The sequence below is a fragment of the Neofelis nebulosa genome, chromosome 15 (assembly GCF_028018385.1).
Source record: "Neofelis nebulosa isolate mNeoNeb1 chromosome 15, mNeoNeb1.pri, whole genome shotgun sequence".
Taxonomy (NCBI): Eukaryota; Metazoa; Chordata; class Mammalia; order Carnivora; family Felidae; genus Neofelis; species Neofelis nebulosa.
This window is the reverse complement of record NC_080796.1, coordinates 23,673,823-23,688,751: the sequence shown is the minus strand read 5'-3', so window position 1 is coordinate 23,688,751 and position 14,929 is coordinate 23,673,823. Positions and strand designations below refer to the sequence as shown.

At 47.8% G+C, this 14,929-nt stretch overlaps 1 protein-coding gene across 1 annotated transcript in view; it reads left to right on the top strand.

The window, feature by feature from the left end:
- TNR (tenascin R) overlaps positions 1-14,532 on the top strand; it is a 407,762-nt gene extending 393,230 nt beyond the window's left edge. The window contains exons 19-23 of the mRNA XM_058701985.1: positions 1,839-1,990; positions 3,397-3,493; positions 7,572-7,733; positions 12,425-12,588; positions 13,528-14,532. Coding sequence (XP_058557968.1) covers positions 1,839-1,990; positions 3,397-3,493; positions 7,572-7,733; positions 12,425-12,588; positions 13,528-13,647 — 695 coding nt within the window. The 3' untranslated portion in view covers positions 13,648-14,532. The remainder of the gene's footprint in view (positions 1-1,838; positions 1,991-3,396; positions 3,494-7,571; positions 7,734-12,424; positions 12,589-13,527) is intronic.
- The last annotated feature ends 397 nt before the right edge of the window (positions 14,533-14,929 follow it).

Below are 14,929 nucleotides of genomic sequence, written 5' to 3'. Positions count from 1 at the left end.
GGGAAGTGCTCGCTTACACCTGTCCCCTGAAACATAATTGTAACCTCTATAAATTTGTGGAGTCAAGAACTCCAATCAGGCTCTAAGACATGCTGGAGACAAAAGTTAAGAGCTTTTCCTCAGCTATTTAAGAAAATCAGTTTGGGGGATAAATATGTTTAATTTGAACATAGAACTTCCTGAGGTAACTTTAACCTTTGGGGCTTTATATGTTTATAAGATAAATACAGACATCAATTAATCCTTTGCTGTATGGATAGATGTAGATCGTGTGAACTGTATGCCTATGTGACATTCCATTTAGTCAACTGTAGGGAGTACTTGACTTGGGGTCCCAACACTTGAGTTCACGCGACCAGTGGAAGTTGTGTGATCTTCCTGAGTACAGTTTCTTTGTCTGAAAAATAACAATCCAGTTGATCTATAACAATCAGCCTTTCTCTACAAGTTTCTTGCAAGAATCAAATAGAAATAAAATGCACTTTGTCAAGTATAAGTTTTATAGAAATGTATTGTTACTCCCTGGTACAAATGTGTCTGAAGGAGGAGGTCCCCTTGTTCTAAACTACCTTAAATGGCAGTGCCCCTTGACCGTGGTATGACAGCAAGCTGGACAGTTCCTATGTTAGGAGTTAGCACATCCACTGAATCCCAGTGACCTCTTCCTAACACAGGATGCTTCACAGATGATCTGTGACAGGAGCCTTAGATGACCAGAGTGTTCAGTGAGGATATTACATCACCTTCCCTGTGTGGCATTATGCTGTCCACTTGCTCTGACCCCCCAGCTGACTCCAAGTGGCCCTCTGTCACACCTGTAGTGCACCGAGCCCGCCACTAGGGGACACGGTAGTGAGTGATACGTGAGGTCCCTACCCAGACTCCTCATAACTGCTACAATTCAAGGATGCAAAACCACATCAACTGCACTCCATTGACCCTGAACATCATTGTATTTACAGAGCACCAGAACCACTTTTCCTTACGCGGCACGCTCTTCCTTGTGCTTGCCCTATCCACTCCTTCGGTCCAGAAATCTCCTCCGGTGGGATCTCTGCTTCTTGGCTTGTCTGCTAAGTATTAAAATTTGCCCTGAAGCTAAGCTCTTCAAGATACATGATTTAAGCTTCTCTTTCAGCTAATTAGATATTGTTCTACAAATTGGGCTGTTCTCTCTGAAAGATGAGCAGTGATTTGTCTCCCCCGCCCTTTCCTCAAACTTAACACTGAACTGTAAAACATGGCCATTTGATTGTTTAGTCCAATCAGGAGATTATTTTGCTTGAGGAGTAGAGATCCATCTTGTTAACGCAGAGCTTGTTCGGGCATTTCTTCATGCTGGTGTGAGGATGGCAGAAGGTTTTGCTTACTGCCTCTCATCCTTTTGAAAGGTGGGCTCTACAGTGATTTCTTGTGGCCCGTGCATCTGTAATCAGCACCTGAGTAACCCCACTAGCTACATTAACACACATTCACTCTTAAGGGAAGGGGGGAGAGATTTTTATTATCTCCATTTTACTGACAAGAACACTGATACCCAGGGAAGTCAGGCCATCTGCCTAAAGCCAAACAAATAGGTAAGTGAAAGAGCGAGACCATGAATCCAGATCTTCGGTCCTCAGATCCCATAAAACTGTATATTGTTTAATAAATCCGACATCAGTTAAAGAGGGGGAATGCAGGATGATACAGGGTTCCCACACTGAGATTCAGTGAGGATTTCTTACAGCTCTTGACAAAGTGCCACGAGGCCCTCCACAACCTTCTCCAACCCAAGGGCCCATTATGCATAGTAGGAGAAAGGACCCTTTCTGGAAATTGCCTCTTTTCCTATGCAGGGGGCCGGGTGTTTCCTCATCCTCAAGACTGTGCCCAGCATTTGATGAATGGAGACACTCTGAGTGGGGTTTACACCATCTTCCTCAATGGAGAGCTAAGCCGGAAGTTACAGGTGTACTGCGATATGACCACCGATGGGGGTGGCTGGATTGTAAGTACATGTGGCTGTTCTCCACATACACAAACATCCTTGGTGTCTCATCCATCTGGATCAGCGCCTACGGATCCAAATTTCACCATCCTCTGGCCATTCTTCATCCACCCCTCACCTGTCCATCTTGGGGCTCTTTGTTGCCTCTGGGCCTTTGCTCAGTAGCCCAGGCATAGGTTTGGCCCAGCACTGGAAGGAAGAAGGTATTGAGGCCGCAGACTGCAGTGACCTGACCCGGTGTAGGAGCCCCAGGAATATGGTTCCAGAGTGCCGGGGAAAGGGAGTAGTGGTCAGATAAGTCCAAGGGTCTCGCCTGCTGTAGGCTGTAGGAAAAGAAGGGGTGGTTCCTCTGTAGGAGAAGGGCCCTCTGCAGGAGCAGGGGAGCCTCAATGGGGAGGTCTATGGGAAGAGTAAATGGAGGGGCAGATGAGGGGCGGAGCCTGGATAGCCGGCTCTAGTTACAAAGGCCTCCCCTGCCCCACCCTTCCCTGGCTTCCTTGGTTCTTCCCCAGAGCTGTCGCAGCCTTCAAGAAGCACCAGTGTTCAGGAAAAGCCAGACACCCTCCTTCCGCGTCTACTAGGGTAATACCAAGAGAAGACAAAGGACAGCCTCACAGATGTCCCCACCTATCAGTGCAGCTCACCATAAGACGGATGGGAGAGTTCCCACAACCTGGCCCTAAAGCAGCCCAGCATTAGCTCAGTCCCTGCGTGCTTGCAGGGCCCCCTCCCCACACCACCCCCCGCCCTCTCCCCACCTTCTGCTGCTAGCACACAGCACTGGATTTTTCTTGGTGCAGAATGGATAGTTTTTTAATGGAGTTAAATGGTGGCTGTGCTCATAAGCTACTCTTGGGAGACATTTTCTTTTATGTTTCTGACATATTTGTGCCTCCTTCTTAAAGCATAATTGGAAATTGAAGCCGAAGCTGATGCATTGGAGGTTAAATGAAATTAGCACTTAAACAGCTCAGAAAGCGAACGATATGTTGTTGCTTTGCCTGCAATGGGATGATGACAGTTACTAGCTGATTTGAAGTTGGTCCCGTTCTTTGGGTGTGAAATGCTTTCCTCTACACTCTGCCGCAAAAAGATTAATTGGAGAGCCAAGCCTGTTTCCCTTGCCTATCTGTGGGCTTGATATGTATCCTGAGTCCCTTGTGTATCGCAGGGGTGCAACTTAGTGTCAACATCACACCCTGGCCTATTCATCAGGGGCCTCTGCACTTCAGGAGAAGAGCTCCCAGTACGTTCAGCAAGAGTGCTGTGCCAACACCGGGCTCTGTACTGCAGTGCTCTTCATCTGAGCGTCTTTGTCGCAGCAGATACAAAACTCGGTTATAGCAGTTTTACTCTTGAGAGTTTCTTCTCTTAGTTTCACTTTTTCCCCCCTTTCTCCCTCACAGGTATTCCAGAGACGGCAGAATGGCCAAACCGATTTTTTCCGGAAATGGGCTGAGTACCGTGTTGGTTTCGGGAACCTGGAGGATGAGTTTTGGCTGGGTAATCCTCCTTTGTGCTTTCCCTCGGAGCCCTGCTCTGGCTTCTCGTCCATCTCTCTCCTTTGCGTGTCCGTCTGGGATTATCGGAAACGCCGTGGCTGTTGAGAAGCTGACAGCTCGTGAATTGCTTTCAGTACCTCTTGGCTCTGTTTGGCTCCACTATTGATCTGTTTTTATCTTATTGTGGTGTTTTCCTCTTCGCTCTGTCTCTTCCCATCCTCATTAATAGTCTCTTATGCTGATGGGTCTTGACATGAGGCAACTACAGAGGAAGTAAGCCACCTGGTGGGGGAGGGGGCGGGGGACACACAGCGAGCCGGCCGGTCACCTCTCAGAAGCCAGGCGCTGGCGGGCCAGCCTGCCGGTCAGGACAGAACCGAGGCGGTTGCCCTGCCCCAGCTCCCTGGAGGAATGTGATCACCTGACTTGGCGAGGGAAGGGAAAACGTGAGAGTGGCATTGGAAGTGACCTGCAATCTCCCAGGGGTCTGACACAAGCAGGAGGCATAGGTTGAGAACCGAACCGGTGTGTGAAGGTGAATCCACACCCCATCTACGCAGCTGGCCGCGGTGCCAATCCCAGAAAGTGGCGCATCTGTTGCCTTCATCTCCCGCTTGGTTAGATTTTCACAGTGATGTGTATGAGAAGGCAGGGGGACAGGCAAACAACCGGGTTCCACAGCTGTGGTCTCCTTTCTGTGTCCCCATCACCGTCTCACGGGGCCTCACTGTCTTTCTCCTGGCTGCTCGCATGACAGCCCCCCACCCGACCTCCCTGCCCTTCCATCATCACATGGCCGGCTTCCTCACCCAAAGGTTAGGGTGAGGTTAACCTCATCTGTAAACCCTTTCAATGACTCATCACCACCAGGTGAAAGCCAAACACCTTAGCTAAGGTCAAGGCCCTCTCTAATCTACCTCCAGAGACTGCTCCCCACCACTAGGCACCCCACCCCTCTCCCCACCCCCACCCCCATCCATACACACACCAAACTCCAGACATCCACGATCCCTAATGCTTCGTCTGCACGGAACGCTCTCACAGCGACCATGTCCCTCCTCTGGACACCTTGGTGTCCATCTGTGTATATTCAAAGACCTAACTAAACTCCTCTTCCTCCACAGAACCTATCCTGCCCACTGTTCTCACCCTTGGCCTGTGGGACAATTGACCACTCCCTCTTCTGTGGGCCCAAAGCACAGTGGCCATTTTCCTCTCTGTCTCTCTTGACTATACTGCGTAAAGTTCTTTCAGGACTAGGACCACATCATAGTCCTCTTTTAATCCCATTGCCTGTTATGGTGCCTGAGAGAGTAGGTACTTAATGTATAGGTATCAATCAGTCAATTAATGACAAGAATTTATTGAGTACCTATTAGATGCCCAGATCTATGTTTGCTGATGTAGGTAATAAAACTACAAGGTAAGAACGTTGAGAGACAAGTCAAGTGAATAGGAAGTATTTTTACCTTCTAGAAGTTTCCATACAGCTTGGGAGGCCAGTGCAATGCACACAAATCCGTGGGCTCGGCAGACAGGGCTCGTGTTCCCCAGACCTCAGGCACTTAACACCGCTTCCACAATTCTTGCATAATCTGTGAAGTAGCTAAACTACCACACACTTAAATTCCCTCTGTATCGCTTGCTTTATTTAGTTAAATCTACTGTTTGGGGGAAGAAACTTAATAGCATTGCCCAAAATGGCAAGCTAGTTATCATGTGCCAAAATAAAAAGGAGACTTAAAAATTAACACAACGAAAAGGAAACAATATTAATATTATTAAATGACAGTTAAATACGGGGCCCTCAAGGCTGATGCTGCTGGGAGTGGTACAAACAAAGATTAAAAAGTGTTGGGGGCTCACTACCAAGCACTAGAACCAAACAGAGACTGGGAGTCAAGGTTAGGATTAGAGTTAAGGTTCCACCTTCACCTATTAAGGAAGAAATAGAATTTGGAAATACCTTTCTCCCTATATGTTTAAGGTTATTTAGTAGCCCTTATTCCCAAAGTATTTCTCATATGGTGAGAAAGGCCATCCCGCACTGAGAAACACTATAAACCCACCAAGTACCAAGGAGAAGGCCACAGATAGACAGGGGAGGGGTCAGCTGTGTGGAGGAGGTGCCGACGGATGAGTCAAAAGAAGCAGGAAGGAAGGGGACAAAAAAAGAGGTAAGGCAGGGATCCTTCTGACAGACGCAAACGCAAGAGTAAAGAAACTATCAACCGAGAGGAAAGGTGCAGGTCAGGGAAAGAAGAAAATGAGGTTAGGTGGGTTGAATGAAGGCACATTATGGTACCTAAAGCTGGGAAGAAAAGTCTTGACCTAATGCCATAGGTAAGAGGGAGCCAGTGAGGGCTCTTGAACAGAGGCATGGCCTGGTGAGATATAGTTTGGCAGCAATACTCAGGTTGAGGGTAACTGTGACCCATGGTTTATATCTTAAGTTGGGTTCCCTAGAAGCAGAGCCAGAGACAAGGAGTCTTGTTTAAGTGATTTATTGGGTGAGTGCTCTTAGGGGCAGGGGAACGGAGGAAGCAAGATAGAGCAGGGGAAATACGCAAAACCGTGGTTGTGGTGGGAGACAATCTTCAGTCTCGTCCTCGGGTGAGCATGAGTGCTGGAACATGAATTGCTTCTCAGAGTCAGTCCCCACTAGGACAAGGGGGCTGACATTTTGTACCTCCACATTAGGCATTAATGAAAGTCTGCTTCAAGGCAGGGGGGAGGGAGAATGTAGCTGCCAGGAGGAAGCGACTCCTGTTTGGTCAAGTGTTATTATCCAAGAAGAAGAAGGTAGCTGTGAGTTGTTACCAGCCAAGACATCTAGCAGCTGGGCGATAGGTCCACCATCTACTGAGGGCATCCGGGCAGGCACACCCAGGATCCACTACACCACACAAGCACGAGGCTAGGGTAGGTTGTGGGTCAGCACCCCAGCAAACAGCCCTCAACTTATAATCAACGTAAAGCTTTAAATCTCAAAGAGGAGAGGGAAGCAGAAAGATCCAGGTGGCCCTCAGCCAATCATTTCGCCTGTGTGGATTTCAACCTCCTTTTCCACAAAGAGATAAACCTAAGCAATGTCTAAATTCCCTTCCATCCCTTCAATTCTTTCATTCTCATGATGGTGTGTGATAGATAGAGATCAGATATGACAGCCAAGCAAGAGGACCTTGGTTCAGTAGGCAGATAGAAATCAGGAGGACTCAGACATCACCAGCAGTGCAAGCTGAGTGGTTCAAAGCCTGGACAGGTGGGTCAAAACCAGAAAGTCCCAGAGCACAGCCAGCCAGGGCAAGCAGACAAGGGAATATATATGAGAAAACATTGCTGTGGAGCATGTGGGCTCACAGAGGTTTGCACCTTATGAGAATCCATCAGACCAAGGCCTGGGAAGCTTAGAGCCCAAAGAGAAGCATATGGGGGAACATAGCCACCCAGAAACCAGTGCAGAGGGGGCAATGCAAGCTGTAGCAGGTAGATTAGACAGAAAGGGACTGTGGTCAGGGGGCAGATGGCTATATCTCCTGAGCTGACCAGGGGAGCCCAGGAGGACTGGAGGCTGAGACAGGGAAGGGCAAGGTAACAGAACCTCTTTTGCAGGCCACTGGGCGATGGTAAGATGTCTGGCTCTCCTGGGCCCCTAGTGCCGGTCCTGAACTCCTCTGATCAGTATCTTTACCTCTCTTCACCTTCTATGACTCCCTAACACTCACACCAAGGATTTAAGCCCATGTAATTAATGCCTTTTATCATTTTTCACCCAACAACACGGTTTGAAGTAGAAGGTGGAAGAGGATGGGGCCAGGAGTCCCGAGGCTCAAGGTTTGTCCATAACTGGGTCAAGACAGGGTGTGAGGACCCCCGAGCTGACCCGTGGTAGAAACCCATCAGCAGACCAGGGCTTGTCTTTTTGCAGGAAAAATTTCTGAGTCTAGCAAGATCTGTTTGGTAAATGACCTGACAAGGCCTGAGGGCTCCCCCTCCTCCTCTATAACATCCGTCTGAGGCCATAGTCCCATTCTCCCTCCCCTTTCCAAAGCCCCTGCATTCTCTGCTCTTCTCCCCAGGGCTGGATAACATACACAGGATCACATCCCAGGGCCGCTACGAGCTGCGAGTGGACATGCGTGACGGCCAGGAGGCCGCCTTCGCCTACTATGACAAGTTCTCTGTGGAGGACGGCAGAAACCTGTACAAACTGCGCCTGGGAGTCTACAATGGCACCGCAGGTACCCCGGCCCCCAAGCAGACAGACCCCAGGGCGTGTGCGAATTCCCTGCTAGCCACAGTGAGGGCGGAGGGCCAGGAGTCCCGGGTGCTGGTCCCAGCTGTCCAGAGCCACTCAGGTGACCTGCAATCAATTTCTAAGGACTTCAGTTTCCTCATCTGGAAAATCATAATAATGATGCCTGCCCTACTGCACAGAGCAGTCAGGAAAAAAAAAAAAAATGCTATCAATGCAGTGAAAATACTTTCAAAGTTTAAAAGAAAAAAGTGCCATGTGAGGGCAAAGGATTATTTTTCTTGTCCAGATTAATCAATATGGGCTCGTATCCAATGAGAGCATAATCAGCTATTGTCTGGCTAGAAATTCCCCCTGCGATGACATCTAGGAAAACCGTCTTGCAACTAATGGAGATAAAGCAGATCCCTCCATACGTTCTGAGATGACCCCCTCCTATCAGCAGTCCTGCCTTCATCAGGTGCAAACAAGAGCACTGGAATGAACCTCGCTGGCCACATTTCTTTTCATTCCTCCACAAGAACCAAGTACACGGTCACGTTTCCTATATAGATTTTTATGACATCTCTACTAAGTAGAACAACCATCTCTATGAGCTCTGTTGCATTAATAGTTTTATCAGAACATAATATCCAGTCTCCTTCTTAGGCTTTGCCAATCTGTTTCCTGGGCTCTATTATAGCACATTTCATAAGACCTGTTTTGCCAAATATTCTACTGTTCAGTACACGGAGTTATTGGTCCTTTCATTAACTCCAATCTTAGGGCTAAATGCTAGTGTATAATTTTAGCAGCATTTTTATGCCTCTTGGAATTAAGAAAATCAGCAAGGTGTTGCCCTTCCAATTACTGCCTCTGTCCAATTATTTCTCTTCTCAGCCAGGTATTGTTACTCCACAGGAAGACACGCTTTGCTATTGTTCACAGTGGTGATTATTCCCAATGGCAGTCAGTCGGATCTGCCTGAAGTGCCCCTAACAAAAATTCCAGTTTGCCACACTTTGGGCATAAAATCGCCATTGAAATGGAGTGTGCTAAACAAGACATCAGACTAAACCATTTCAAAAAAAATCTGGTACCATCCACTCCCTAAGATTAGAATTGCACCTGCAGAAAAGCAGCTCTTACCCTCCCCATAGGAAGGAAAGCAACCCCTCCCGGTTGCTCCCATGTCCCACCTTCCTCCCCCTCTTCACTTGCTCCAGGCCTCTGCCTCTCTCTGCCTCCATTGGCCCAGCCACCGCTGACTTTACTGCAGCTCTGTCTTGCTAGTGGGTCCCATGGGGGGCGGGACTGTTGCTCCACATTGTACTCTCACGTCTCATGGGAAAATCCTGCTGGCAAATTGGCCAATCACCAAAAATTAATTACAGTGTGAGCCCTCCCTTCAAATATTCAGTTCATTTTCCTCAAAAGATGAAAACCCTCACTTACGTAGTCTGCCCCCTTCTCTGCGCAACTCTACCCAATGGTAGAATTGCTTTGTCTAGACCAGAGGTCTCCAGAGGGGAAGAGATCATCTTCTCTTTCTGGCTTTTACCATTGCCCAATTCCCCTGGCCTTTATCTTGACTTACTGCTCACTTTATTGGCCCTATTGGCAATACCCCATCCCATGTCTTCCAAACCAAGTTTAGCCCCTTCTCTTGTCCCCATTTCTCAAGGCTATAAAAGCCCAAGTCTCTAATCAGGACTCTAGATTAGAACTGATAACTCCAAATCAAGTTATCAATAAGAGGTTCTTGAGCAACCCCTAGATGTTCATTGTACAAGTTATGGGGACCCAAGAGAAACATAAGACATGGCCTCCGCATGAACTAAACATCTATTTCTTTAAAACAATTTTTTAATGTTTATTTATTATTGAGAGACAGAGAGAGACAGAGCATGAGCATGGGAGGGGCAGAGAGAGGGGGAGACACAAAATCTGAAGCAGGCTCCAGGCTGTGGGCAAGCTGTCAGCACAGAGCCTGACGCAGGGCTCAACTTCACAAACTGCGAGATCATGACCTGAGCCGAAGTCAGGCGCTTAACTGACTGAGCTACCCAGGCGCCCCTCTATTTCTTTTAAAAGATCCACAAGGGACACCAGCTCTTGATCTCAGTGTTGTGAGTTCGAGCCCCATGTTGGGTATAGACATTGCTGAAATAAATAACTTAGAAGCATTTTTAATTAAAAACCTTAAAAAGAATCACAAAAGAAATGGTACTCACTTCCAGCTTACTAGGTGCTCATTGGCCTAAGAAGGAGCAACATCTGTCTGGGACCCCAGTGGTGAGGGAAACAGTCCAGAGAAGGCAAACCCTGGAAGAGAAGTCACGGAAGGAGCTGTTACCATGGAGGAAGGGCAGGCGTGAAGGTCCTTGTTGCCCAGGGCAGGTGTGACTTCAGAAGAACAGAAAGAAGATTGGTAGAGAGTAGGGTGAAGCTGGACCCTGAAGGGCCTTAGAAAAGGGGGCCCTCTTACTATGGTGAGCAGGGGAGAGTCCTGGTAGGTCCTGAGACTTTGGGATTTGGGGGCTTTTAGGAAGATCAATGTGACAGCCGTAAACTGGATGAAGTAAATCTGAGTGAAGAACAGACACCAGCTGGCATGAGCTGGTGCATTAATCTTGGTAGGAGATAATAGGAGACTTGACTAATGTCAGGAATTAAGAGAAAGGTATAAATCTGAACAGTGGTTTGAGAGAGAAAAACCAAGACTCACACAATGAATTGAATACATGAGGTGGGTATAAGGCAGAAGTGGGAAGGGGGCCAGATCTGGGGAGGAGACAAAGACCAATGCTGGGATCTATCCCAGACAGCGGCAGGTGACACCAGAGTGGAAGGTGGAGAGAATTGTTCCCGGACAGCAGTGAGGGCAGATTCTAGATTACAGAGGAGCAAGAGGGAGATGAGAAGATGAGGTGGACAGAGGCAACAGAGGTGAACTGATGGTAAAGAAAGGGTCACTAGACAATAGGACTAATCCAAGAATTTTAATTTTTTTAATGTTTTATTTTGAGAGAGAGAGGGAGAAAAAGAGAGAAGCATGCATGTGCATGAGTGGGAGAGGGGCAGAGAGAGAGAGAGAGAGAGAGAGAGAGAGAGAGAATCCCAAGCAGGCTGCATGCTGTTATTCAGAGCTCCAACTCATGAACTGTGAGATCATGACCTGAGCCAAAAATAAAGAGTCGGACGCTTAACTGAATGAGCCACCCAGGTGCCCCCTAAGGATTTTTAAAGATAAAAGATATGAATATGATTTAGTATTGAAGGAATTGAAAATGCTAAATATATATGTATATATATATATATATATGTGCAAATATATAAATATATATGCAAAAAAAAGAAAAAATAAGAAATATTTTTTGCCTTCCTCTGGACCTAGAAGAAATGGGAAAGAATGAATTACAGGCAGTGGGATTATCTCTCAATGGACACAAAGTCTGATCCCCTGTAGACTGGCAGGAGAAGATGAAAATGATGGGATAGAGACAGGATATGTTGAGTTGGTGACCCAACTGACCTGAGAGGATCAAACTTCCCCATAGAATAAAGATCATCCCCTAAGAGCTAAGCTGTGGTGGGAAGCAGTCGAGGCACTGAGTGGCTACCATTGAGTGTGGACTCAGATGCCACAGATGACCCAGAACTATGGTCTCTTGCAGCTTAAAGGGAACTCAGAAACATCTACAATAATGTCCATTCAATAACATGAGCCCCTTCACGACATATCCAACTATAAATCCCACCAAAAGTTCAGCCAATAGTTATAGATTAATTACAGTTTGATCCCTTGCCTCAATTACTCAGTTCATATGAGTCACCTGCACAACATCCCAACAAGACAATACCCAGCCTTTGTTTACCTCTAAGACTAGAGATCTTACCCCATCTCCAAGCAGTCTGTCCCATATGTGAGCAGCTCCAATAGCTGGGTAACTTTTCCTCCTATATTTAGCCAAAATATGCCTCCTCTCAGTCTCCACCTACTGATCCTCATATCCACCCCCCCTCCCCCACCATTTACTTTATTTATTTATTTTTACTTAGTAGCCCATGAGATATTTGGAGATAGTGATCACAGCCCTTGTCTCCCATTGAACCTGCTCTTCCCCAAGATACAGCCCTGGTTTTCCCAACCACTTCTCTGCCGTGGTGAAGATTTTCTCATCATGCTTTCTCCTCTGGACAGGAACTCTAGCTTGCTGAGATCCCTGTTTACATGTGGCATCATGTTTTGTGGCACATGTGGGGTTTGGGGTATGGGTTGACCAGGCCTAATAAACCACGGAGAAGGCCACACCATGGATGCATGGTGGTAACCCAGACTGGTCGCATCACCATGGCTCATGCCTATCTCCTGTGAAGATACAGGAATACAGCGCAGGCCTGGAGGAAACAGACAGGGGTGGTGAGGTGAACTGAGAGGACACAGCTCTTAGCAGAGGGTCAGAGGGATGAGGAAATGAGTAGCAGAGAGCAGCATGGAGAGTTGCTGACCCAGGGGGTAAAGGGGAGTATGAGTTCAGTACAGCCAGGCTGAGGAAATGGGTAGAAATGGGGGAGGAGGTGAATGGAAAGTCCCTTAAGTGGAAGCTAGGTTTGTTGGGAGTGGGTCAAATGTCCAGAAAATGCTGACAAAAGAGTGACAAATCAGACAGCCTTACAAAAACATCTTTGTTACAGGGGACTCCCTCAGTTATCATCAGGGACGCCCTTTCTCCACAGAGGACAGAGACAATGATGTTGCAGTTACCAACTGCGCCATGTCATACAAGGGGGCCTGGTGGTACAAGAACTGCCACCGGACCAACCTCAATGGGAAATATGGAGAGTCCAGGCACAGTCAGGTAGGTGAGGCTCTGCCCCAGAGCTGTGGAACCCACTGTCCCTAAGCTTTATGTTCTAAATGCACAACTGGGTCTTACATTTCCCTTTATAACAAAAAAAAAAATAGTCTTGAGAAAGGACTATCGTGAAGAGGGAGATAACATAGGCCCTGGAATAAGGGCAGGACAAAGTAGACTCCAGTGGAGGGAAAGAAAAGCATCTGGACTCAGGAGCCAGAACTCACCCAGAGAAGCCCTGGACAACCAGTCACATTCCATTTCGTTTCCTCATCTAAATGATCCCAACAATCCCATGGAGGATTGTCAATTTTAGGGACAGCTTACAGGCTCAGCTTCATCTTAAGAAGGGTCCCAGGAAAAGAGAGATCAGAACGCCAGTGTAAACTGGACTATCCCTCCCCATTAGAGACTACAAGTCCACAGACTGGGAAGAGTGATGGGTTGACCAACAGGACCAACTGGGACTTTCCCAGTTTTAGCAACGAAAGGCCAGCGGTGAGGGAAATCCCTTAGCCCCGAGCAAACCAAGATGCTGGGTCACCATAGGTGGAAACTGCCTGACTGTCCCATCAGGAGTGAGCAGTCAGACACAATTATTCTCTTCAAAATGCTTGTATGCTATTGGGATTTTGAAATTCAACACTGATAACTGGTGCATGTAAATCCTGAAAGCCAAAACATTAGAGCTGGCAGTAAGAAATGACCTGAAGGGCAGCCCTTATGAACACCCAGGCCACAGGCATGTTTAGAAAGAAAAGCTGGAAAGAGACCCCGCTCTTTTGACTTTATGAGGGAGCCGGGCCGCAAAGCTTCACATTAATGAAAAATGGCTAAATCCACATCTTGGATTCCCTGCTCCTGCTGTTCTCCTCCTTTTCAAGCTGGGTGCTCCCTCTGGAGGGAGGCGGTGACTGACGTGCTCATCTGTCTCCTTCCCAGGGGATCAACTGGTACCATTGGAAAGGCCACGAGCTCTCCATCCCTTTTGTGGAAATGAAGATGCGCCCTTACAGCCACCGTCTCACGGCGGGGAGGAAACGGCGGTCCTTGCAGTTCTGAGCAGTGGGCGGCCGCGGGCCAGCTGACCTTCTCTGTCATCTGTTTGTATCTTATAATATGAAACAAGGGGTGGGGGGTAAGAGTAATGTGCTTTGCAACATGTTAAGGGTGTTTGAGGAAGCAGGCCACAGCTGCTCGTGGTTTCTGCTGTCCCAGGCCTGGCCCTCGGCCTCCATTCTCCCTCCCAGCCAGTCATCTGGAACCTTCCCCTCTTTTCCCACCAAGGAGGGAAAGTGTGAAATATTTTTTTAAAAGATTTAAAGGCAAGTCCTGGAGTCAGATTGCTATGGCAACGGGCCTTCTTTTCCTGCCCTCCTATGAGTTGCCCTTCCCTTCCAGGTATTTGTGCTCTGGTCACTGCCTTGGATGGCCAGGTTCTCTCACCAGCCCACGGCAGAAGCCTCGGCACGAGAGCTCCGCCAACAGCTCCCCATAAGAGGAAACAGATGAGTCTCACTGCATCCCAACAGCCCAAGTTCTTTTTAATGGGCCAAAGATTCTCATTTCCTGACACTCTTACCAGCCCAGTGTCCTATTACCTTCTGAGATCAGTGGCCTCTTTTCCAGCCCCAATCAATCCTGTGCTTACTGCCCTCCGACCCTTAGATGCCCACGGCCCCACGAGCCCAGCCACTGTTTGCTCTGGACTCTGGTTCCCAAGGCATTGCCCACACCTGGCCCTGGGCTGTACAGTGGCTGTGTCCGTGAGGGTCTTAAGTCACTGCCCCCTCTCTCGGGTCAGACAGACAGCAACTTCCTTTGTGGGTGAAAGGGGGAGATGGTTGTAGATTTAGTGCTTCGGAGTCACACAGTGAGGAAAGGACAAAAGAAGTAGAAATCAAGGCATCTGCCATTTGAGATTACAGGTCCCGTGGGAAACACAGATCCTACCTGGCTCTGTTTTCTTATTTCTGGTCCTATGTGCCATGGACCTTTTTTTTTTTTTTTTCTGAATTGCAAACAGAAGACCTCGTTTCCATCTTCAGCCAGGCTCAACCTTAATGTGGGTGGCTTAATAAGAGTCAGAAGGAGAAGTTATAGGACCAGCCAGCCATTCCCCTGACTGATAATTCCTGGAAAAAGGTGAAATTTGGCGTGGGGGTGGGGGTGGGAGTTCTCTATTTTGGTCCCGCGGGAAATAGGAATGACCCCTTTAATGAGTTGACATCATGAGAAGCCTCTCTCCATCTTCTTTTATTATTCTGCCTTTGAAAGGAAAAATGAAAAGTGCCAGAGGAAATTACATCTGGAAATCCAAAGGTGAAAAGGGGAGGACTGTAGG